This window comes from Marmota monax, unplaced genomic scaffold (assembly GCF_021218885.2).
Source record: "Marmota monax isolate L192 unplaced genomic scaffold, Marmota_monax_Labrador192_F-V1.1 WCK01_AAM20220418_F8-fsc00061, whole genome shotgun sequence".
Classification (NCBI taxonomy): domain Eukaryota; kingdom Metazoa; phylum Chordata; class Mammalia; order Rodentia; family Sciuridae; genus Marmota; species Marmota monax.
The window spans coordinates 16,415,708-16,440,581 of record NW_026695230.1 but is presented as its reverse complement, the minus strand read 5'-3'; the positions used below and the strand labels follow the sequence as shown (position 1 = coordinate 16,440,581).

General features: G+C 36.1%; 1 protein-coding gene across 5 annotated transcripts in view; it reads right to left on the bottom strand.

Annotated features, from left to right (window-relative positions):
- Window positions 1–24,874, bottom strand: part of Dennd5a (DENN domain containing 5A) — an 88,247-nt gene that overhangs the window by 47,941 nt on the left and 15,432 nt on the right. For 4 of the 5 annotated variants that reach the window (XM_058576932.1, XM_046438365.2, XM_046438366.2 and 1 more), the window contains exons 2-4: window positions 10,403–10,474; window positions 9,541–9,650; window positions 6,454–7,111 (exon numbers count right to left, since the gene is read on the bottom strand). In XM_058576932.1, the coding sequence (XP_058432915.1) occupies window positions 6,454–7,111; window positions 9,541–9,650; window positions 10,403–10,474 (840 nt within the window). The remainder of the gene's footprint in view (window positions 1–6,453; window positions 7,112–9,540; window positions 9,651–10,402; window positions 10,475–24,874) is intronic. The other variant, XM_058576930.1, reaches the window with a different exon arrangement.

Below are 24,874 nucleotides of genomic sequence, written 5' to 3'. Positions count from 1 at the left end.
AACCTGTGATCCTCCTGCCTCAGGCCCCCAAGCCACTGGGATTACAGGCTTGCACCACTGTGCCCGATGCAAAAGCCTATTTCTGTATATCAGTCGAAACAATAAAATCCGTACGTTCTTTGCCATTGCCCTTCTCTGTGCCCACCAGTTCAATAAGGTGAAACCAATAAGCAGCTCAAGGTCAGCTTCATCCAAAGGGTTTCAGCCAATCAAAATCCACTATAGACACAAGCTCCAGGTAACTGTCTGGATTCTCTCACAGGTCCCGTCTCATCATGTTGTAATAAGCAATTACTTTTTAATAAAAGGTGATAACGCAAAGTATATTGGGATCACAACCACCATTATAGTGGTAAGAAAGGAAGAATCAGCACATTTTTGTGACTTGTGTGTATGCAGAGAACGACATAAGACTTAGGATCACTCTACAAATAAGCCTCCTTAGCAAACTACAGGGCAACTCCTGCATATTACTAACTGAATCATAAACTGCCCTTGCATACAGACACTTCCATTAAAATTATACAAACCAGGGACTGGGATTGTGGCTCAGTAGTAGAGCACTTGCCTAGCATGTGTGAGACATTGGGTTCAATCCTCAGAACCACTTGTAAATACATAAATAAATTAATTAAATAAACGTTCATTGACAACTTAAATTTTTTTTTACATTGTACAAAATGTTTCACACAATACTCTGCTCTCAGAAAACAACCTAATCTGTATATACTGACATCTCCATGACACATTGTTAAATGCAAGAAGCAAGGTACAAAACAATTAATACGCTCCCATTTGCATTGTTTTTAGGAAGTGTAAATGTTGTGTGCGAGTGACTATCTGGAAGGAAACAAGAAACTGTAGCAACCTCTAGGAGGGAGAACCTGAGGGCAGAGGTAAAAGTTTCATACTTCACTTTACACCCTTCTGCAAAGCTTTAAATTTCTACCATATAACTGAAATACTTTCTTATTTCAAGTTTCATCTTAATATACCAAACATATATCATAATATAAATGTATAATTTAAAGAGTGTTAACACTAATCCATGTATACTCAACACCTAACAAAAAGTAATGTCTTGTTTAAAAATATTGGGGAAGAGAGAATTTTAAAAATTCATAGATTTCTTCTCAAGGGTAGGATTCTAGGCAGAAGAAAATACAAAGCAACTTTCTCTGCATTCTTTATCCACATATTATTTATTTTTAAAAAAACTATTTTCTTTGATAGAGATTCTTGAGAAACTTTATTTTTAGCACCACAGGAGGAAGGGAAATAGATTTCATTTTATTCTATTTGGAACTGATTTGGATTTGTGTCTTGAATTCACACTGTAATTTAAAAAACTAGTTTAGGTATTAAAATACAATAGATACCTTACTAACTTCCACTTACCCAACTCACTATATTAATTGATTTTCCCCATTCTCTCAGTAAAGCTTACATTGCTCCCACTCAAATTGCTTAACAAGAGTGGGCTCATTTGTTTCCAAACATGCTATGTAAACTTCTTTCTGTATTACAAAATGTAAGCAATTATCAGGTAAATAAATAGTAAAATATGAAGGCAAAAATAAAGGCCAGGTGCACTGGTGCATGCCTGGAATCCCAATGACTCAGGAGGCTGAAGCAGGAAGGTCACAAATTCAAGCCCAGTCTCAGCAATACAGTAAGACCCTGTTCTCAAAAAAAGAAGGGGTGGGGGTTGTACAAGAGGAGGGAAAGTAGTGGAGATGGAAATGGAATGAATTATATTCTATGTATGTATATTTATATTAAAATGAATCCTACTATTATGTATAACTGTAATGCACTACAAAATACATTTTAAAATAGAATTTTTTAAAAAATGTGGCTTAATGGTAAAGCACCCCTGGTGCCAAAAAATAAGAGAAAGAAAGAATGTTAGTTCTTTAATGTTTAGTTCTTATTCATATTTTAGTTCTTAAAATATGTTTAGTTCTCTAAACATAAAATTCTTTCAAAAGACTGAGTAATGCAAAGTCGTTAAAAAATATTGTAATTAAATAGGCATACCAAAAGGGAAGTAAGCAAAAACAACTAAGGGAAACTACAAAAACATAGAGGTAGTCTGGTTAAGTTGCATTCCACTTAAAAGCAAATTTATAAAAGTAATTAGAGGGCTGTGCTGTAGCTCAGTGGCAGATTGATTACCTAGCATGTGTGAGGCACTGGGTTCAATCCTTAGCACCACATAAATACAAACAAATAAAATAAAGGTATTTTCCATTTAAAAAAAATTTTAAATGTAATTAGAAAACCTAGATAACACAGTATGAGTGTGGTTTATATAAGAAAGCAAGGCAGACATCTAATTTGTGGACCCTAATCAAGGGAAATGCCTAGACTCATCATCAAAAGATTGGTGACTATGCAGTTATATGTTTTAAGTTAAAATGTTTAATAAATGTAAATATCACTTTTAGGGTTCCCAGACTCACTGACTTTTTCAATTGTCCTATGAACAACCCCACTAAGCCATATCAGGTACAGAGATTTTGTTCTATATATTACTTTAAAACAACCACTAAGGTCAGGGTTGTAGCTCTGTGGTTGAATACATGCATGAGGGTCTAGGTTCCATCCCCAGCACCACAAAAATAAAACAACCACTAAAAAATAATACTATTAAAAATTTTTCCATATGGACCAAAATAAAATATAAAATAGCTTGCACAAACAAACAAAACACTGCTCAAATCTGTCAGTTAAGTCACTGAAAGGATTACACAGGTAGAATCTTGCAATTTAGCCTGGATTCCTTTTCCCTGAGTAACACTTCTATTCAAAAGGCAATACATGAAGCAGGCAACATTAACTGCAGTGGTAAGGTACATTTTGAACCAGAGGTTTACATCTACAAAAGGATGATAACTTTGTGGACTGGGGTTGTGGCTCAGCGGTAGACTGCTTATTAGACTACCATCATATATGCAGTCTGCCACTGACCAAAACATCATTATGTGGCATAAGACTCTATTTTAAACCAGAAGTTGCAAAGTAAAGCCTCAGGAACCACAGTTACCTACAGATGTTTTTTGTTTGACCCGCAGTATTTAGCAAGAACACTGCTGTCAACATTTAAAATTCACAGACTTCATGGGGCTGAGGTTATGGCTCAGCGGTAGAGTGCTCACCTCACATGTGCAAGGCCCTGGGTTCGATCCTGAGCACCACATAAAAATAAATGAATAAAACAAAGTTAAGTTACAGATCTCACAATCTGATCATTTAAAAAAAAAATCACAGACTTCATGTTAAAAAAAAAAAAAAGTCTAGGTCCTTGTGAAAAACTGAAAAATTTAAGTAACATAAGGCCAGCATCCCCACAAGGAATGAACTGGAGGTTGTAGCTGTTCATTCTAGATAGGGTATGTGCTCTTTGATTCAACATCACCTCCACTACATCACCTTCGAACCAGATCCAAAACCCCAGTCATTTCATATCACTTCATGGCTACCTCCTCAGTTCTGGCCAGCATCATCTCTCATCTGGATTACTATAATGGCCGTCTAACTAGATTCTTGGCTTTCCTCCATTCCCTCTTTGGGGATATACTCTTAAGATAGTGGCTAAAATATCCTGTTAAAAGTTATTCATTTATTCAGAAGGCATTTATTGAGCACTCTTATATACCAGTCACTATTTTAATGCTTAGAATACATCGGTGAGCAAAAGGTAAACCTTGCCATTGTGAAAGTTAAATATCATTCCATTGCCCCTGGATCAAATTTCTGGAACAATCTGAGCATCAAAATAAGTATTACCTACTAAACAAAATAAAAATCTATGATTCCATACAATAATAAACAAATAAGGGAGAATCGAATATTCTTCCCTGTAGTAGAATGTGATTTACTAAATATAAATGAAACTAGAAAAACCATTATTTTTCAATCATCATAGAAATAATTGATTCAGACCAGAATGATTAATAAAACTCTTAGATAAACATCAATGTTCATAGCAGCTCAATTCACAATAGCTAAGCTATGGGAACCAACCTATGTGCCCTTCACAGATGAATGGATAAAGAAAATGTGATATATATATACACACACAATGGAATATTACTCCGCCATAAAGAAGAATGTAATTATGGCATTTGCAGGTAAATAGATGGATCTGGAGACCATCATGCTGAGTGAAATAAGCCCATCCCCAAAAACCAAAGGCTGAATGTTCTCTCTGATATGTGGATGCTAACACACAATGCAGGGGAGGTAGAAGTTCATTGGAATGAGGGGAAAGGAGGAAGATGGGAATGGGAAAAACAGTAGAATGAATCAGATATAACTTTCATATGTTCATATATGCATATACAACCAGTGTAACTCCATATCATGTACAACCACCAGAATGGGAAGTTATACTCCATGTATGTATAATATGTCAATGGGCTGGGGTTGTAGCTCAGTGGTAGAGCAATTGTCTAGCATGTGTGAGGCACTGGGCTTGATTCTCAGCACCACATACACATAAATAAAACGAAAGTCCATCAACAACTAAAAAATAAATACATTAAAAATATATATTCTATTGTCATGTGTAACTAAAAAGAATAACATTTTTTTAAAAACTATTAGGCAAAATTTGAAGAGGAGTTGTAAATAATTTTTTTGTTTCCTATATTTCTATAAATTACTTTTTAATTATAAAAAGAAAATAATTTTCCAGTTAAGAAATGCAGCAGACACAATCTTAACCAAGTAATGTGATCAAATTAACATCACACAAAATAGGACAATACATGCCTGACAATACATGCCTCCTAAAATGGTAAAAAATCAACATTATGTGCCTCCTGATAAGAGGCACTAAGAAAAACCCAATATTGCTTCTGTGATATTCCACCCCAAAATTACTAGAATCTAATCATGAGGGACTAACTAACACAAAATGAGGAACATCCTACAAAATAACATATCTGCACACTCTTCAAAAATGTTAATGTTATGAAAGCAAGTAAAAGCTGAGAAAATGACAATTAAAACCAATGCATGTAGTAACTAGATTCTGGATCAGAAATGAAAAAAATAATCATAACAGATATTACTGGACAATAGTGAAACTTGAATATGGTATCAATGTTAATTTCCTAAATTTAATAATTATATAAGAGAATGTCCTCATTTTTAGGAAATAAAAGTTTGAGCATTCAGAAACCAAGAGATATGGTGTCTGTAATAATTCTCAATGGTTCAGCTCTATTTACATACATACAGAGTTCTCAGAGTACTAAAGCAAATATAGAAAAATATTAACAACTGGTGAATTTGTGAGTGGGTATACAAGAGTTCTTCGAACATTCTTTGCAACTCTTCCATAAGTTGAAAATTATTTCTAAATAAAGAGCAAAAAAAATTATATCCTCTGATGGCTACACATCTCAAAGTAAAAGCCAAAGTCCTTACAACAGCCTACAAAATCCTATACAATCAGGCCTCCATCTCCTGCTACTCTCCTTCTCATTTACTCCACTTGATCCACTCTACTTTCCTCTTTGTTCTTTGAAGTACATTCTTGTCTTAGATCACTTATCCTGTGCCTTTTTAAATACTTTTCTATAGACATTAACAGGTAACTCAGAGAGGCCTAATCTAATCACCCCATTAAAAACTGGAATTTCTCTTCTCAAATACTACCCCTTTCCTGGTTTATTTTTCCTCAGAGTTTATTAACCACCATTTTGTATAATGTATTTATTGACTTAATCACCACTCTTTTTCCCACTAAAATATAATTTCCACTACAGAAAGAATTTTTATCTGCTTTGTCCACCCCGTATCTCTGGTCCTTGAAACAATACCTGCCATATAGTATGCTCTCAGTAAATATCCTGAATGAATAAATTTTATATTATTTGTGTGGCTTATTAAATAAACATCTGTTTCCTTCTTTCAACTTACTATTTTTTCCAAATCTGCTGCTCACATTCAACTGACAATTTATAAAACAAATTCAGTGAAACTAACAATGGAAAAAAGCAAAACCTTATTTTTTCAAATACATTTTCTTCATAATTAAAGGATCACCCTTTGTGAATCCTTGATTTTACTTTCAGGCTGAGGGAGGAGCAAAAATAGCCCTGTAGAATGACAGCATAGAACTGATAAAATATCACTTCTAGTGACCATCACCCCTTGCCCCTCTTTTTAACCTTGGTAAACAAGAATGTTAGGAAGTAGGGTTCCCCTCTGAAACTGGAGTGCTTAGCAAAAGGCAGTGAGGATCACCAATCCAAAATGTTAGCCTCCTCATGTTTCATCAATTTTTCATCCCCTACTTACCTGCAAAAGATTTGGGTTTTACTAAAACTGAAACAGCCCGTTAGTCAGTCACACTAACAAAAAATCACTCACTTTTCATGACTATGGAAAGTAGGAAGGCCCTATGCAGGCAAAAAGCTCTAGTAAGCACTGACTTACGCTGTGAATAGAGCAGGATTTGAAACTCCAGAAGGGCACAAGTAAAGAGCTGGAACACATTCTCCACCCCAAGCAGTTCAAAGACCTCTTTGACAGGAAAGTCAAATAGGGGAAGCTCATTGGTACTTGGTCTCTGGCAGATTATTGGCCCATAGACCCCTGAAAACTTCAAGGACCGGCCAGGAGGTGGGAGTGGCACCTCATAGAGTACGTTGTATATGTAGCTCTCAAGGGGCAGAGGAGGGGGCTGAGGTGAAGTGACTGCCTGATGAAGTTGCTCCAGCACACGCCGACATGCCTTCATGAAGGACATGGGTGTGATGAGGCAGATACACTTAGAGACATAGAGAGTGTCCCGGCTAATGTCATAGGAGTTGAAGCGCTGAAGTTTGGTCCCAGGAGTGCCTTCACTATCTTCCATGCCACTCTGGTCTCGGCCATCAGCAAGAGGAGCATGTAGGACATCATACTCAGCATTGTGCATATGGTAAAGGGTTTGCATTGCACTGCAGATCTGCTTGCTAGTCACCTCTTCGTAAAATGTAAGGGCAAACCCAAATGTTCGAGAGCCATCCTCTCTTGTGATAATAAAGGCATGGAACTGGGGCTCCCTGGGATCAGCCTGGGTCTTGAATGCCAGCCCTTTAGGCATACATAGCTGCAAAAAACAAGGCAACAAGTAGTAAGAACATTCACAGCTGATCCTCTTCAGAACACATTATCTTCATACCTACCTACCTAGCACCTATTGTGCTGGATATATACCTATCTTCCCTAAAGCTCAAGACATACAAGTAAATAAAATTATAATACAATCATCAGAGATATACCAAAGTATATACAAAGTGCTGGAGGAACACCAAACAGACAACTCAGTCTGAAAACATTAGAAAAAGCTCAGAAATGAGGTTATACTAAAATTCATCTTAGAGACAATAGAAATAAAGGCATTTCAAGGACAGAAAGAAAATACACAAAGTTACAGAAGTAAAAGAGTGCTTGGCCTGGCACAATGGTGCATGCTTGTAATCCTACATCTCAGGAGACTGAGTCAGGAGGATCATAAGTTTGAGGCAAGTTTCAGCAACTTAGCAAGACCCTCAACAATTTAGCAAGATTCTATCTCAAAATTTAAAAAAAAAAATTAAAAGTACTGGGGATATAGCTCAGTGACAAAGTGCCTCCAGGTTCAATGCCTTGGACAATTTAGGAAACAATAGGTAAATAAGCATGAAAATTATAATACATAATAAAGGGGTTGGGGTTGTGGCTCAGGGGTAGAGTGCTTGCCTAGCACACCCAAGGCCCTGGGTTCAATCCTCAGCACCACATAAAAATAAATAAAGGTATTGTGCCCACCTACAACCAAAAAACAAATATTAAAAAAAAAAAGATACATAAGAAGGATATTATGCTAGAAATACAAATGAAAACCAGACAGAGTAACTGTATACATAAAAATAAAATAAATTTATAAACAGTTTTAGATTTTACCAGATCATAACATTCTATTATCAATAAAATTATCTTTTCACATCAAAAAACATGCTCATTTCATATAAACCAAGAAGATGACATAATCAGGATAAACCTTTTTCACTTTAACTCAGATGAGTTATATAAAGAAACTTGTATAATTAAACTGACCTGAATCAATCAGTCCTCATTTTCCCATTTTATATAAACCTAGCTATACAAATGAAATACTAATAGCCTGGATTAACAAATATAAGGACCTACATTATGTTGCATACATTAGCTTTGAACTTAGTTTCCTGAAGCTTATGTGTTTCTAGAATATAGCATATAAAAATGAAATAAGCAATGGTCAAAAGCTTTGGACTCTAAGACTCAGTTTCCTCATCTGTGAAATAACAAATTTACTCTGTCTACTTCAGAAAAGTTATTGTATGTATCAAACATGATCATCCTCTAAAAACCATAGAATACTATGAGAAATGTAATAAAGGCAGTATAAAGATGTGGTCAAAAGCAGGGTCTGGAACCTAACTGCAGTACTGCAACTCTTATTAGCTATGTAACCTTTGACACATTACTAATCTCTCTAAATCTTAATTTTTCCTATTTGTAAAATATGTACATTTGTGTTTGTATGGGTCTGTGGGTGTTTATTTAATATTTCTTTGCAAGGGGTATTAGGATTAGATGAGTTAATTTATGTAATGTAAAATGCTCATTAGAATGCCTGGCACAGATAAATATTTAATAAAGGTCAGACTATTCCAAGTAGTATTCTTGCACATGAGATTTAAAATGCTGTTCTTTCTAAAATTATGATAAAACCAAGAGGCCCATTTCTGCCATATTACTCAGATATATACAATGCAAAATGAGATAAAAGCCACTTCAAAATTCAATCAAGTCATCTCAATGAAATAAGCAATCAATAGCTCGGTACTCCAAAATAAATTCATTGACTCTATAATACATATTTGTCTGACACAAAAGAAACACTGTGATTTTTTATATATTTGATATATTGATCAAAATGCAGAATCATGAACACTATGCATTACAATCTCTTCTTCAAAAGGTACTGATAAAGCCAGGCACGTGGAGCACACCTGTAATCTCAGTGGCTTGGGAGGCTGAGGCAGGAGGATCACAAATTCAAAGCCAGCCTCAAAATTTAGCAAGGCCCTAAGCAACTCAGTGAGACCCTATCTCTAAATAAAATACAAAAAAGGGCTGGGAATGGGTCTCAGTGATTAAGCACCCCTGACTTTAATCCCCTGTAACAACAACAAAAAAAAAGGTACTGATAAGCCAGACAGTGTGATGGAGTATCCTGTAATTCCAGTGATTTGGGAGGCTGAGGCAGGAGGATTACAAATTCAAAGCCAGACTCAGCAATCTAGCAAGGCTCTAAGCAACTGTCTCAAAATAAAAAGAAAAATGGGCTGGGAATGTGGCTCAGTGGTTAAGCACCCTTGGATTTAATCCCTAGTCACCATCACCACCCCCCACAACAAAAAAGGTATTGATACTTGGTAAAGGCACTGCTACCACAGCAGACTCATAATCCTATGATAAATTATCTTATATTTGTAGCTAACAAATACAAACCATTCCCACTGCATCTTGGTCAAAGGGATTCCATTCTACATTCTCAGGGTATCGGGCAAGGACCTTAGACTTGAATGTTCGTCTTAATGGTGTCTGCTCAAAATTTTCTCCTGTAAGAAAAAGAACAAAGCCAATCATTTCTATAAATTCATTTAAATCACAGTTTTATGCCTGTCTGAGCTTGGCAGTCCAGCAAGGTACAGAAATAAAGGCAAGGGGGTTAGTATGCCAACCATCTAAGAATAGGAAAGGCATTAAAGTTATTAGATCAGTAAAGAAGCTGAAAAAGTATAACATGGTTAATAGTGGGCACCACTAGCTGTCTTTGCTTTTCTTTGAAATGAAATTTTTACTACAAAGCCAATAGTCAATTTTCATGGAAAAGAGGGGAGTAAGCACAAGGAATGATAAAGAACTGTATATATTTTTTTCTTTCTCTGAAAGCCACATTAATTTGTTTAAAGCCAACTGAAAACATCATAGAAGCAGAATACTTTAAATTCAGAACAAACTATACATTTCTGTGATCACTAAAAAAGAGACTAAAAAATATAAGAACATCAAAAAAGTAGATTTCAGGGTAAATCTCATTAAGCTATTTGTTTGGAATCATTTGAAATTTCTAAAATTCTCCTTTGTTTCTCCCCTCCTAGCAACAGTAAGAGTATACTGAAATTAAGAATAGTTAAGTAAGGAGGGGAAAAACAAAGAACCCACCACCTAGCGGAATATAAATCTGAAAAATCTACTGGTCAAAAAAAGCACAAGAAGGTTAGAAGGTCACAGGGTACAAAAATGCCACTGAAGATGTGTAAAAACCACCAGAAAGCTTTGGGTTTTCTCAATTTTGTTTTGTTTTTACCTTCAGTCGTACTCGAAATGAAAGGGCTGGCACCATCCCTGGCTTTAGAAGCCTGTATGTACTGGCATAATGCTATATGATAAATGAAATAACAGAGTATTACAATAAAGCAGTGTTATTCAAACTTTTTTGACCATGACTCCAGTACAAAACACATTATACATCATGAAGCAATAAACACATACATGTATGTGTATATATAAATTTACCTAAAACAAAAATTTCATAAAACAATACTTACCTTTACCATATGTGATGCCCTCTCATATTTTCTACTCTGTATCATTTTTTTAAATGCTTATTACAAGTTTGAAAAACATTACAATAAGATATAATAAAGAGCTCAACTGATACCAATTAACTTATAATGTCACTGGGATTTTATTTGAAAGAGACCACCCAAAATATTGCTTTTCCTAAGAGGTTGGGGGGTAGTGGACAAATTACATGCACCTAAATAGCTCAAACAAGTAAGTTTAATAATAGTTGTCACAGAAAAACATGAAAAACATGATCGAGGAAAACTGAGGTGAATTCTATACCTATTTTCTGAGTTATCTTGTTATATAAATAACTTAGGTACTGTCATGGATAAAGATGAACCAGACCCAACACTTACCCTCAAGAATCTTACAGTTAGAAAACATTCCTTCTAAAAACAGGAACAATACAGTTTTACCCCTCCTATTCAATATATTCCTTGAAACTCTAGCCATAGTAACTAGGCAAGAGAAGGAAATTAAAGGGATACGGAAAAGAAGAGCTCAAACTCTGTTTGCCAATGATACGATCCTATATTTAGAAGACCCAAAAAACACCACCAGAAAACTTCTAGAACTCATAAATGAATTCAGCAAAGTAGCAGAATACAAAATCAACATCCATTAATTAATCCAGTTCCTAAATCTTCTAAAAACGGCCATTCACAATAACCTCAAAAAAATAAAACACTTGGAAATCAATCTAATATAAAAGGTGAAGGGGGCTGGGGTTGTGGCTCAGTGGTAGAGTGCTCGCCTAGCATGCACGAGGCACTGGGTTCAATCCTCAGCACCACATAAATGTAAAATAAAGATATTGTGTCCACCTAAAGCTAAAAAATAAACATTAAAAAAAAAGGTGAAGGACCTCTACAATTAAAACAATAGAAAACTAAAGAAATTGAAGACCTTAGAAGATAGAAGGACCTCACATGTTCTTACATAGGCAGAATTAATATTATCAAAATAGCCATACTACCAAAAGCTCCATACAGATTCAATATAATTCCTATTAAAATTCCAAGACATCTTCAAAGAAATTAAAAAAGCAGTCATGAAATGTTTAATGTTTTAAAAAATTAGAAACCACACCTCCAAATGTCCTAATTTGGGCAGGAAACATTTGACTATTTACAGATTAACCTAAATGGGCAAGCTAAGATTTATGCAATACTAAATGACCACTTCCAGGCTGATGCTGACCCAAATCAGAGCAACATTATTCTCATTTCCTATCATAAGAAGTCTATATTGAATAGATGCAAATTATTTCCTTTTAAACATACACACATATAAGTTTTTAAAAAGTTCTCAAAGCTTTCTGCCTAGCACAGAAGGTCATAAGGAAATTTCACTAACATGTAAAAGTTGCACTTTTATATTACATGCATTACATCTGTGAAAGACAATGACATTTGAAATGGTAAGAGTGAATATGAAAAGGTATATCCCAGTTACCTAAGAAACATCCACATGGTGATCCCTTAACCTTTATGTTGTACTACACAAAGCTATTCCAGAACATAGCTTAAGTGCTCTGATTTGAGCATGTCCCCCAAAAGGTTCATGTTTAGGAATATTAATTCTTCAGTGAGGCAGTGTTGAGGGTTGGGGCCAATTGGGAGGTATTCAAGTCATGAATGGATTAATGCTGCTCCCACAGAAATTATTAGCTATTGCAGAAGTATGGCCCCCTTTTCTCTCTTCTGTTCTTGCCCACTTGCCCTTACACATTCCTTCATGTTGAAGCTACACAAAATCCTCACCAGATGTGGCTACCGAATGTTGGACTTCTTAGTCTCCAGAACCATGAGTCAAAATAAACTTTTTCTTTACAAGGTATCCAGTCTTAGGAATTCTGTTATGGCAACAGACCAAGATGCTTAAATTGAAGCAAAATAATCATCATTTACTAGAAAACTGTTTATGAAACACATCTATTATATCTACATCTTACATTATATATATATATATATATATATATATATATATATATATATATATATATAAGTATTTCAATTTGGAAGAATTGAAAGACACTTAAGAGGCTTTATATAAAATTTAAAGTGTTTTTAAAAAGAAGGTAAGTCATTCTTATATCTGGCACCTTAGAGGAAAAGGGGAAAATACCTTAAATGTCTGTGAAATTACAACTAAAAAAGTTGATTCTGTCAACAAAATAATTTATACCTAGTTGATAATTCTGTTCTCAGTCATGGCAGAGTAAGTAGCTCCTATCTAATGAACTTTCCTGCAAACAACTATGAACTTTGGAAAAAAATACAAAATACAATTACTTAGAGCTGGGGATTTAGCTCAGTGGGAAGACTTCCCTTGTATGGGTGAAGACCTGAGTAGTCCATAGGACTGCAAAAAATAAAAAAAAATACTACTTGAAGAGAGTAGAGAATGAAAAGCAGGCAGATTCTGACAGGGGAAGAGTTTGGTCAACACTTCAAAGAAGATAATGACCTGGATGGCTTCCAGTCAGACAAGTCCCAGTCTGTGCCATGACAAGTGGCTAAAACTCTGATAAAAACCTATAGTATTACCAAGTTGAAGAACCAGAGGACAAACTTTGGCAAACCTATACAGACAGGACTCCATCAAGCCACTGCTAGAAAATTTAATAGGAAAGACTACTACCTCAGTCAACACTGCCTTCCATTTAAATATTCTACAGGGAACATTTCTATATATTGAAGCAAAGCTCATATTTGGATAATTTGTTCTGTTTAATGAGAAATATAACAAGCTGTCAAAATCATGGTATTTTAGATAAGTCTAAGGAACCCAATTCCATGTTCTTTTCCAATTAAATCAGATAGACACACTAAGAGTTCCTACAAGCTATCCAAGCACACAGGCAGAAACTGTTCTTAGAAAAGCCCACTACTTCTCTAACTGTGAAGTGGCAGAAACCAAATCTGAGCAATGGACTCTATGCTCTCCTCATTAACAAATTTTAAAATAGCCTAAATTAAGTCTGAGTAACTAGCCTGGAAAACAGAAGATAGGATTAAGGTCCTATTTGGCTACTAATTATAAGACTACTGTGTCTTTTGAGACTCACCTACAAGACCAAATATGGACTAACTGCTGATTTGTTTTTGGTTTGTTTTGGTTTTTGGTTTTTGGTTTTTCTGGTACCAGGGATTGAACCTAGGGTGCTTAACCACTTAGACACATCCCCATCCCTTTTTATTTTTTATTTTGAGACAATGTCTCACTAAATTGTTTAGGCTGGCTTTGAACTTGTAATCCTCCTGCCTCAGCCTACCAAATCACTAGGATTATAGGCATGTGCCACCACACTCAGCCTAATTGCTGATTTGTAAAGATTTTTACAGCTTGGTCATTCCATGACCATTGGGCCTAGTGCCTGATCCATCAAAGTGAAAGACTGCAAACTGAAGGGTCTTATCTCCCTCTGCTATCTCTCTTCTTCTAAAGCCCCACTAAAATTGCATGGGCCAGGGTGGCACAAACCCACAGAAAAGAATGAAGGTGGGGCTGGGGTTGTAGCTCAGTGATAGAGTGCTTGCACATGTGAGGTATTGGGTTCAATCCTCCGCACCACATAAGAAAAACGTATTGTGTCCATTACAACTAAAGAAGAAGGAGAAGGAGAAGAAGAACAACAACAACGATAATGAAGGTAAAAACAACAATTTTTTTTCCTAAAAAGCAGATAGATGGTGATTAGTAACAATGGACTTGAGAAAACTTAGATACACCATAATTACAGGAATTTGTAACATTTATGAAAGTAGGGGTATAGATGGAGCTAAAAACAGAAGAACTGGTTCAAAGATTATTTAAGAATAGGTGTCATCTGATGAATAAATAAAATATAATGCAACCATACAATGGAACATTACTCAACCATAAAAAGGAATAACCTACTATTATAGGCTATGACACAGATGAATCCTGAAAGTTACAAAAAAAAAAAAAAAAAAGACCATATAATGTATGATTTCACTTATATAAAATGTCCAGAATAGGCATGTCTATAGAGACAAAAAGTAAATTAGTGGTTGTCAGGAGATGGGGGAAAGGGAAAATTGGGATTAACTCCTAATAGTAATGCAGTTTTATTGGGAAAGATGGAGATGTTCTAAAATTGATAGTAGTGATGGCTGCACAACATACTGAACAAACACACACACACACACACCACTAAAACGCACACTTCAAAATGGTAAAGGTAGCCAGGCACAGTGGTGCATGCCTATAATCCCAGTGGCTCTGGAGGCTGAGACAGGAGAATTGCAAATTCAAAGCCAGCCTGAGCAATGTCCAAGGTGCTAAGCAACTCAGTGAGACCCTGTCTCTAAATAAAAAACAAAATACAGCTGGGGATGTGACTCAGCGGTAGAGTAACCCAGGGTTCATTCCCCAGCACACACACAAAAAAAGGTAAAGTTATGTTAATTATATTCTCAATTATTTAAAAAACAATCAACTGGACCTCATACCCCAAAACCTCTCCCTCCATGTGGCCTCCTCCATTTCAAAAGAAAACTGAAGCTTATTCTTTATAAAAGATAAATGAAAGAATGGGTACTTATACTTGAGGATTACAATTGTATCAAGCACCAACAGCTGGGAAAACACAGACACAAATGAAAGCCAGGGTATCTCATTCTAAAAACAGGAAGTAAAAGAAATTTTAAATGCTAGAAGTTGAGACCCCCAGTGTTCTAATCCGTGGCTCTCAGAAAGGAGGCAGCTAGGATTATGCCCTCAAGACAGAGATCTGGAAGAGTATTTTCTGTGAATCTGAGCAGCTCAAGAAAAAAATCCACAGATACTGACAATACCTTAGTGAAGAAACTCTGTAACCAGATTATTCTACAGTCAACTTCTCAGTCACCAATCCCACCTATGAACACAAAGCTTCCAGTCAGCTTCTCCGTGTATTATTATTCTTTTTGGTGCTTTTGTTGTAGTGGTGGTGATGGGCTTGGTGTCTGTTTTTGTTACTGGGGAATGAAACCAGAGATGCTCTACCACTGAGCTACATTGCCAGACCTTTTTTATTTTGAGAGGGTCTCACTAAATTGCTTAGAGCCTTACTAAATTGCTAAGGCTAGCCTTGAACTTGCAATCCTTCTGCCTCAACCTCCCAAATCACTGAGATTATATTTGGGCATCACCATCCCCGGTTTTTTGTTTTAGTTGGTGTTTTTCCCCCTCATGTTATCCTTTTTTCCCCCTTATTTTTTATTTTATTATTTATTTATTTGGGTACAGGGGACTGAACCCAAAGGCACTTAACCAATAAGCTACATCCCCAGCAACCCCCACACCCCCACTTTTTTTTTTTTTTTTGAGACAGGGTCTTGCTAACTTGCTCAGGGCCTCAGCTGGTTTGAATTTGTAATTCTCCTGCCTCACCTCCCCTGCAGCTGGGATTATAGGCATGCACCACCACGCCTGGCCAATATTCTTAAATGTAAACAGAAAGCCAGAAATTTTGAGACATTGGGAAAAAGACACTAAGATTTAAAAAAAAAAAAAAATTAAAAAGTAAAGACATCCGTTGCTGGGCTGGGGATATAGCTCAGTTGGTAGGGTGCTTGCCTCAAATGCACAAAGCCCTGGTTCAATTCCCAGCACCCCCCCCCACACACACACACACACACAAATAAATCAAGCATTGTGTCCATCTACAACTACATAAAAATTAAAATATGTCCCTTGCTAAATTAAATTATACAGGAAAAAATATTTTTTAAATACTATCTTAGGGACCAGAAACAACATCAGCTTGGTAATAATGAGCACACATCTTAATCTCTAATATCATTCTCCAATAAAAAAAAAAAAAACAACATCCCTTTGCAAAAATGGCTGCTTCTACAACTGGAACAGGAAACATACAAAACAAGCCTGGAGCATTTTATAGTGCCAAAAAGTAAGGAAATACTAAAAAAACAAACACAATAACTTGGGTACTTTGATGAAATCAACTGAAAGACCTCACAATGGCCAAAGTTAGAACAACTGAACAACAAAATAAAGTTGTTGAATTACAACTGAAAGTATAAAATAAATATCCAGGAGCCTGTACCAAAACAAATATTAGATCAAAATAAAGGAAGACAGACAAATCTCTCATGCAAAAGAATTCCAGGGGCCGGGGTTGTGGCTCAGTGGTAGAGTGCTTACCCAGCATGCATGAGGCACTGGGTTTGATTCCCGGCACCACATAAAAATAAACAAATAAAAATAAAGATATTGTATCCATCTACGATTAAAAATAAAATTCCAAATAATTTATGTAAACACTCTGCTCCAAGGAGGTGGAATATAACTTTCTAATCCTTAAATCTTATCTGTACACAGTGACCTTCCAAAGAGTACATCATGGAAAGAAGGAACAAAGAGTTAATTTTATACTGAAGAAAAATCAAACATTACCAGATTATCAAGATTAACATCAACACTGATAAGTTGTGTCAACTATGTATCTTTGATGTGGTAGGAATAGAACTTTATGAGATCTTCTGCCTCCGCAAAATAATAAACCCAATCTAATCATGAGAAAAAACTCATACAACATGTCAACTGAGGGATACTCTACAAAATATCTAATCAAAACTCTTCAAAAACTGCCAGAGTTGCCAGGCTTGGTGGCACAGGCTTATAATTCCAGCAACTCAGGAGGCTGAGGAAGGAGGATCACAAGTTCAAGAGGAGCCTCAGCAACTTAACCCTAAGCAATTTAGCAAGACCCTGTCTCAAGATAAAAAATAAAAAGGGCTAACATTGTAACTCAGTGGTGGAGTGCCCCTTGGTTAAATCCCCAGTACCAGAAAGGAAAAAATTAAAATTGACAAAGTCATCAAAAACAAAGTAAGTCTGAAAAACTGTCAGTCAAGAAGAGACTAAGGAGGCATGACAACTAAATGTAATATATACACTGAATGGGACCCTGGAACAGAAAAAAAATATTAGGCAAAAAACTTACAAACTCTGAGTACAAAATTTTGTTGTTGTTGTTGTTAATAATAATAATAATAATAGGCTCATCGATTGTAATGAATGTACCATACTAATGTAAGATGCAAATATTAGGGGAAACCAAGTGTAAGGTATGTACAAACTCTCCTGCATTATCAATTTTTCTATAAGTTTAAATCTATTCCAAAATAAGGTTTATCAAGAATGTTTTAAGGGCTGGGGATGTGGCTCAAGCGGTAGCGCGCTCGCCTGGCATGCCTACGGCCGGGGTTCGATCCTCAGCACCACAAACAAACAAAGATGTGTGTCCGCCGAAAACTAAAAAAAAATAAATAAATAAATGTTGAAATTCTCTGTCTCTCTCTCTTAAAAAAAAAAAAAAAAGAATGTTTTAAAATAATATCCCATTTAACTACAATATCTAGATTAAGTAAATCTATAGAAACAGAAACTAGCTTTGTGGTTGCCTAAAGTGAAAGTGACTGCTAATGGGTACCAGGTTTCATTATGGAGTGATGAAAATGTGCTAAAATTAGATTATGGCTATGACTGCACAATTCTGTAACTATACTAAAAACTGCTGAATTATACACTTTAAACAAATAAACTTTATGGTATATAAATTATATCTCAATAAAGTTATTTTTAAAAGGTAACAACTAAAGAAATTTGGCATGCTAGTAAAACACAATCTCCCTCTATCAGAGGATGTGTCATTTCCAACAAAATGGTTTTCCCATATACAAAAAAATTATTATCATAAATATCCTCAGAGTCTGGGCATGGTAGTGTATCCATGTAATCCCAGCAACTGGGGAGGCTGAGGCAGGAGGACCACAATTTCAATGGCACCCTCTGCAACTTAGTGAGGCCCTTAGAAACTTAGTAAGATCCTGTCTAAAATAAAAATCACAAAGGGTTGGGGGTGATTCAGAGGTAAAGCATCTTTGGGTTCAATCCCCAATACCAAAATAATGAGTAAATAAATTATCCTCAAAGATTTTAAAACAATACTATATACTGTACATGGAACAAGAATAGAATGTTGCTCACTCAACCCACGGTACTGGGGATGAAACTGACAGATGTTTCACCACTGAACTAACCCATAGCCTTTTTTTTTTTTTTCCAAGATAGGTTCTTAACAAATTGCTGAGGGAGACCTCAAGTAGCTGGGATTATAGGTGTGGACCACCATGTAGGATATTTTTAAAGAACATTCAGAAAATAAAAACAGAAAACTTTAAAAATTAAAATGACATTAGAGGGCTAGGAATGTGGCTAAGCTCCCCTGGATTCTATCTCTGGTCCCCCCCCCCCCCCAAAAAAAAAAAAAAACTTAATAGAAGAGTTGGAAAATAGATTTGAGGAGATAGCCTCAGAAATAAGCAAAACAAAGTAAAATTGGAGGAAAAGTAAGAAATTGGATTCAAATCCAGGAGTTCTAAAATTCAAATAATAGTATTCTATAAAGAAAGTAGAAGGGGCTGAGGTTGTGGCTCAGTGGTAGAGTGCTTGCCTAGCATGCGTGAGGCACGGGGTTCAATACTCAGCACCAATAAAAATAAAAACAAATAAAATAAAGGTATTGTGTCCATCTACAATTTAAAAAAAATAAAATTTGAAGGAAAAAAAAACACAAAAATTTTAAAAAGAAATTATCAATAAAACAATTTAACAGAATTTCTTAGAAATGAAAGACACAAATTTCCGAATTCAAAGTGCTCTCTCAAGCTCTAGCACAATAACTGAAAACAGGCTCATAAGGCACATTATGTTGAAATTTCACAATGCCAAGAACAAAGAGGAAATTCCAGACATTTCCAGAAAGAAAAAAACTAATTACAAAGGACAGAGAATCTGAATAGATTGGGCTTCTCAATAGCAACATTGGAAGCTAAAAAACAATGGAGCAATGTCTTCAAAATCCTGTGGGAAAATTACTGCCAACTCTAATTCTATACTCAGTACAATTATCAATAAAGAATAAAAGAAAAACATTTTCAGATATTTAATCTTTAAAAAAAAATATATATATGCTCTCCATGAATACTTTCTCAGAAAGGATGTGCTTTGCCCAAATTTGAATTAACTAAGAAAGATGTATATATGGAATGAAGATGTATATATGTAGGAAGCTACATCCATCACAAAAGAGTAACAAAGGATAACTCCAAGATAAAGCAAAGGAATGTTCCAAGATTTCAGTGCAATAGACCTGGCAGCCTAAGTCACCAAACAATCCAGATTGATAAGGCTAGGGCAAGCTTGCATCAGATCATGTGTGTATGCTCACTGCAGAATGAACCCTGGGCCTCACACATGCTAGGCAAGCACTCTACCACTGAGCCACCAGTGCTTTTGTTTTATATGGAGACAGGATCTCACTAAGTTGCATAGGCTAACCTCAAACTCACAATCCTCCCACCTCAGTTTCCCAAGTAGTAGCTAAGATCAGGCATGTGCCACCGTGCCCCCAACTTGCATCATATTTTCAAAGGGACCCATGAAACAATAACTACTTTAAACCACTGCTTTAAGCATCCATTACAGATCTTACACAAGGGAAAACCACAACAGACTCCTTAACAAAAAAAAAAAAAAAAATCTCAGATGCTACAAATCTCAAAGGAAAAATTATAGAGTAATGATGTAAATTAACAATTTTCCTGACTGGAGATCATCACCTAAAAACAAAAGGAAAGTAAACAGAGTAGTAGTTAAAGCACTCTAGAAGTCTAGTAAATGTAACTCCAGCTGAAGTTTTATACCTTAATACACACAACTTAAGACATTTGAAGAGACAACAATGGTTTTACTTTTTTTACTCCTACCACAAAAATAAGGTGATATATAAGAAAAATCATACAAAAAACATTTAAAGCAGGACAAAAGGTATTAAAAGAAACAGGAGCTGGGCTTGGTGGCACATGTCTGTAATCCCAGCAGCTTGGGAGGATGAGGTCAGCCTCAACAATTTAGTAAGGCCCTAAGCAACTTATTGAGACCTTGTCTCAAAATATAAAAAAGGCTGGGGATGTGCTTGGTGGCTAAGTGCCCCTGGGTTCAATCCCTAGTTGTCCCCACAAAGAAGAAGAAAGAAATAGAGATAATTGTCATAGGAGTAGGAAGATGTGATATCTTTCCTCCTCCACCATAAGGGTCATAGCTGACACTAACAAAAGACAAGTTAATAAGAAAAAGCATAACAACTTTATCATATTTTATGTGACATGGGAGCTTTCAGAAATGAACATCAAAAGGCCCAGGGAAAACAATCTATTTCTATGCTTAGGTTCAATAAAGAATAGAAAGTCATGCAAAAATGTGATTGAATAAAAAGGTATGTAATCTAGTTGGGTGCAGTAGTGCAGTAGTGTACTCCTGTAAACCCAGCAGGATCCTACCTGAAACAGGAGGATCACAAGTTCAAGGCCGGCCTCAGCAATTTAGTGAAACCCTAAGTAACTTAGTGAGACCCTGTCTCAAGATAAAAGGAAGGGAGCTGGGGTTGTAGCTTAAGGAGAAAGTAAGTCCAAAACACTCCCTGTGGATAAGAACAACACAAGTTACCCTGAAGGAAGGAACTTTGGGCACCTTTACACAGACTAGATTCCAGAATTCAGGGAGATGTGATAATTAGAACTGGCCAGTAGCCTTGGATTTTTAGCATGGCAAACCTCCCTTCCATGGGTAGGATCATGTGCAATGTAAACTTGAAAATCTGATGCAATCTTGTTGTCAGTCAAAAGTCAAGTGGGCCATTTACAGTCGCATATGCCTGAAATCCCAGAGGTTCAGAGGCTGAGGCAGAAGGATTGTAAATTCAAAGCCAGCCTCAGCAATTTAGCAAGGCTCTAAGCAACTTAGAGAGACCCAAAATAAAAAATAAAAAAGGGCTGGGGATGTGGCTCAGTGGTTAAGAACCCCTGGGTTTGATCCTTGGTCATCGTTCCCCCCACCCCACCTCACCCCGCCAAAAAAGTTAAGAGATGGACCTAGGCAGGACTCTCTGGAAACTTCCCTAAGACCTCTATAAAACTGGAGAGCCAGGGGGGTGCCGCAGTCTGGCTGGGCAGGGGGGTACGTCATCCCTCTCCTCTCTGAGAGGATCCACTCTTTCCCTTGAAAGTGTCCCCTTTTTATCTTTTCCTGTACCTTCTAATAAACTCATACCTGCTGAAATCATTCCAGCATGATTGCAAGAACAGGTAACCAAGGATCACTATAGCTGCCTCACCTCCACAGCAGGTCCTTGCTCTATAACAATACTGCCTCTGGAAGGTCAGAGTATAAGTGATTGCTGTTTTTTTTCTTTATACTTTTCTAAAATTTCCTTTAATGAGCATGTATAGTCATATAATATATGACAAAAAGTACACTAAAACAACATGAATAATTTAATAGTGCATTCCCTTGAACTGACAGACTTTTTCTAAGCCTAAAATTTAGAATATCAATATCCATTTATATATTGAAACAATAGTTGATTTAACTATTAAAGTACATAGGGACTCAGAACATCACCCCAAAATATGTCTTGAGACCAGATATGTCACTCCAAAATATAATTGTTAGGCATATTTCTAGCTGGTTACCTGAAGAAACTACAGCACAGAAAGTAGCTCTGAAAAGCTGCCCTGATGGGGGCTGGGGCTGTAGCTCAGTGGCAGAGAAAGAACTTACCTAGCATGTGTGAGGCACTGGTTCCATCCTCAGCACCTCATAAAAAATAAATTAATAAACAAAGATATTGTGTGTCCCTCTACAACTGAAAAAAAAAAAAGAAGAAGAAGAAAGAAAGAAAGAAAAAGAAAAAGCTGCCCTGATGTAAAGGAAAGTTACATCTATAGAGGTAGATACATTGGTAAAAGTTTCTCAATCAGAAAAAGAGCTACATGCTAACAAATTACCTCAGAGACATTTTATGTGGATAACAAAGCAACCTTTATTCACTATACATTTTCTCCCCTCACTCTCTCATAACTTGTTTCCATGACACTCCAAAAGCCCAAACCCCTCATTCCCTTCTTGTAGCTCAAGATGCTATATAAGTTTCTATCATCTGACCATTCTTCAAAAAGTCTGATGTTTTGTGGGATTCCCATGCATATAAACATTATTCAAATGGATTTTCTCCCATTAATATGTCTTGTGTCAATTTAATTTCTAGCCAAGCCAAAAAACCTGGGGGGGGGGGTAGAGAAAAGTTATTTTTTCCTTTAAGTACAAAAATATAACTCTTCCTATTTATTTGCAACTAAGTAAAAGTTGAATACTAGAATGATACATTGTGTATTTCCATTAAACCGCAGCAATAACTATCTATAATACACAATATTAACAGAATATTTGAAAACACAAATGAACAAAACTTTTAAATTCAACTCAAGGCCAAAATTACTGCAGGAGTCCTGACTCATCACCTGCAAGGGGATTTGCATAGCTATATTATTCTTTGAGAGAATAAAGGAAAATACCCATCATTCCCTGCCTTGTTACTAAAAATCTCCCCTGGGAAGAGATAGTATGTGGAATTTGTAACCTAATTCTTTGCAGTACAAAATCTACAAAGACTGGATTTAAGTTTACAACGTGAGTCAGCACTGGTCTCCCTTCCCAGACTACCACAAATGAAGAAACCTAGTTCCTCTCATGAACAAAATTTCAAAATAACAATTACTTCCTTCCCAGACTTTTTATCCAATGCCCACTTTCTCTTTTAGTAATATTTCCAAAGAAGAAAATACAGCTCCTTACCTAAGCCGAAAAACTTCACTACCAGAGCTTTCCTTATGTCTACTTTAAAATCTTAGATAATTAAAAGTATTCCTCCTCAAAAGGTCAACATGGCACTTCACGAAACCAATTATGAAAATCAAACATTCTGTAATTATCCACATCTCACCGAATTTTTTCCTCTTTTTAATATTTGGAACAAAAAATCCTGCCTGCAAAAGGAAAACAAAATGCACACATATACACACATTCATGTACACATATACACATATACACATACACCCCACCTGGAATCCATTAAAAACACACAAATATCATCTTACTTAAGTTTCACCACATCCATCCCCGAAATGGGTTTTATGAAGGAAATACCCAGTGAAGATGAAGCAAAAGGGAATTAGAAACTCCTCTCCAGAAACCCCAGCTAAGATGAACTTCAGATTTTAGAGCAGTCAAGAAGCATAATTTTGGTGTAAGGAAAACTCTTGAAGAGTAAATCATCTTCAGCAGAATGCTAAAGAGACAGCTGAGCACGCTGGCATACAGCTATACTCCCAGCGACTCAGGAAGATCATAAATTTGAGGCCAGACTCAGCAACTTAGTAAGACCCTCAGCAAATTAGCAAGACCCTATCTCAAAAAAACAAAAACAAAAACAAAAAGGGCTGGAAAACACCTCAGTGGTAAAGCACCCCTGAGTTCCCTAGTACCAAGGGGTGGAAAAAAAAAAAAAAAAAGAATGCTAAAGAGCCAGATGGTCCCGAGTTCTCTTCTGTGATGCAGAGTACATCCTCAACTCACAGATCATGAAGGTTCTACCCCAACCAAGGCAACCCAAAAACTCCTGGATTCTTTCATTACATGAAGGACCAATAATCTCCAAACTGCCTTACCCTCCAGCAGTTAACAGGAAAAAGACTGTCCCTCAGAGCTTTCCCATGCTACTACTAGAATGTAAAAATATAGGGAAAGTTGGCAAATAAAGATAAAATGTAATCCCAACCTGCCAGTTACTGAGATTAGTAAGAAGAATATAATAAAGACATGAGGTTAAGGACTTCTACCAGTCTTTAGAAGAAAAAACAAGAATAAAGCCATTAATCATAGCAAAAGTGAAAACCTACAGGTTTTTAAAAAATACAAATGCTATGTCAATTCTTTCTCTCCACCTTCTCAATGTCATTGTTCTACATCTCTCATGCCTTCTTGTCTGGACAAACTTTGAAAATGAATACATTTACACCAACAATCCTACAAACACTCTTCTCCTTTCCTTTCATTAGATATAGAAATACCAAAATGGGGATCCCAGCTGAAGGATTAATAGGATAGTGATTTTCCTAGAACTAGATTATTTATAGAAGTAATAGTGACAACTGATAGTCTCAAAGCTATTAAAGTCAAATATAGTCATCTCTTTTTTGCCCCACTATTCTTTTATCATATAGTCCATCTGGTGTATCTGGTATAACTCTTTAGCCCTTTCTCCCAATTATCGTCC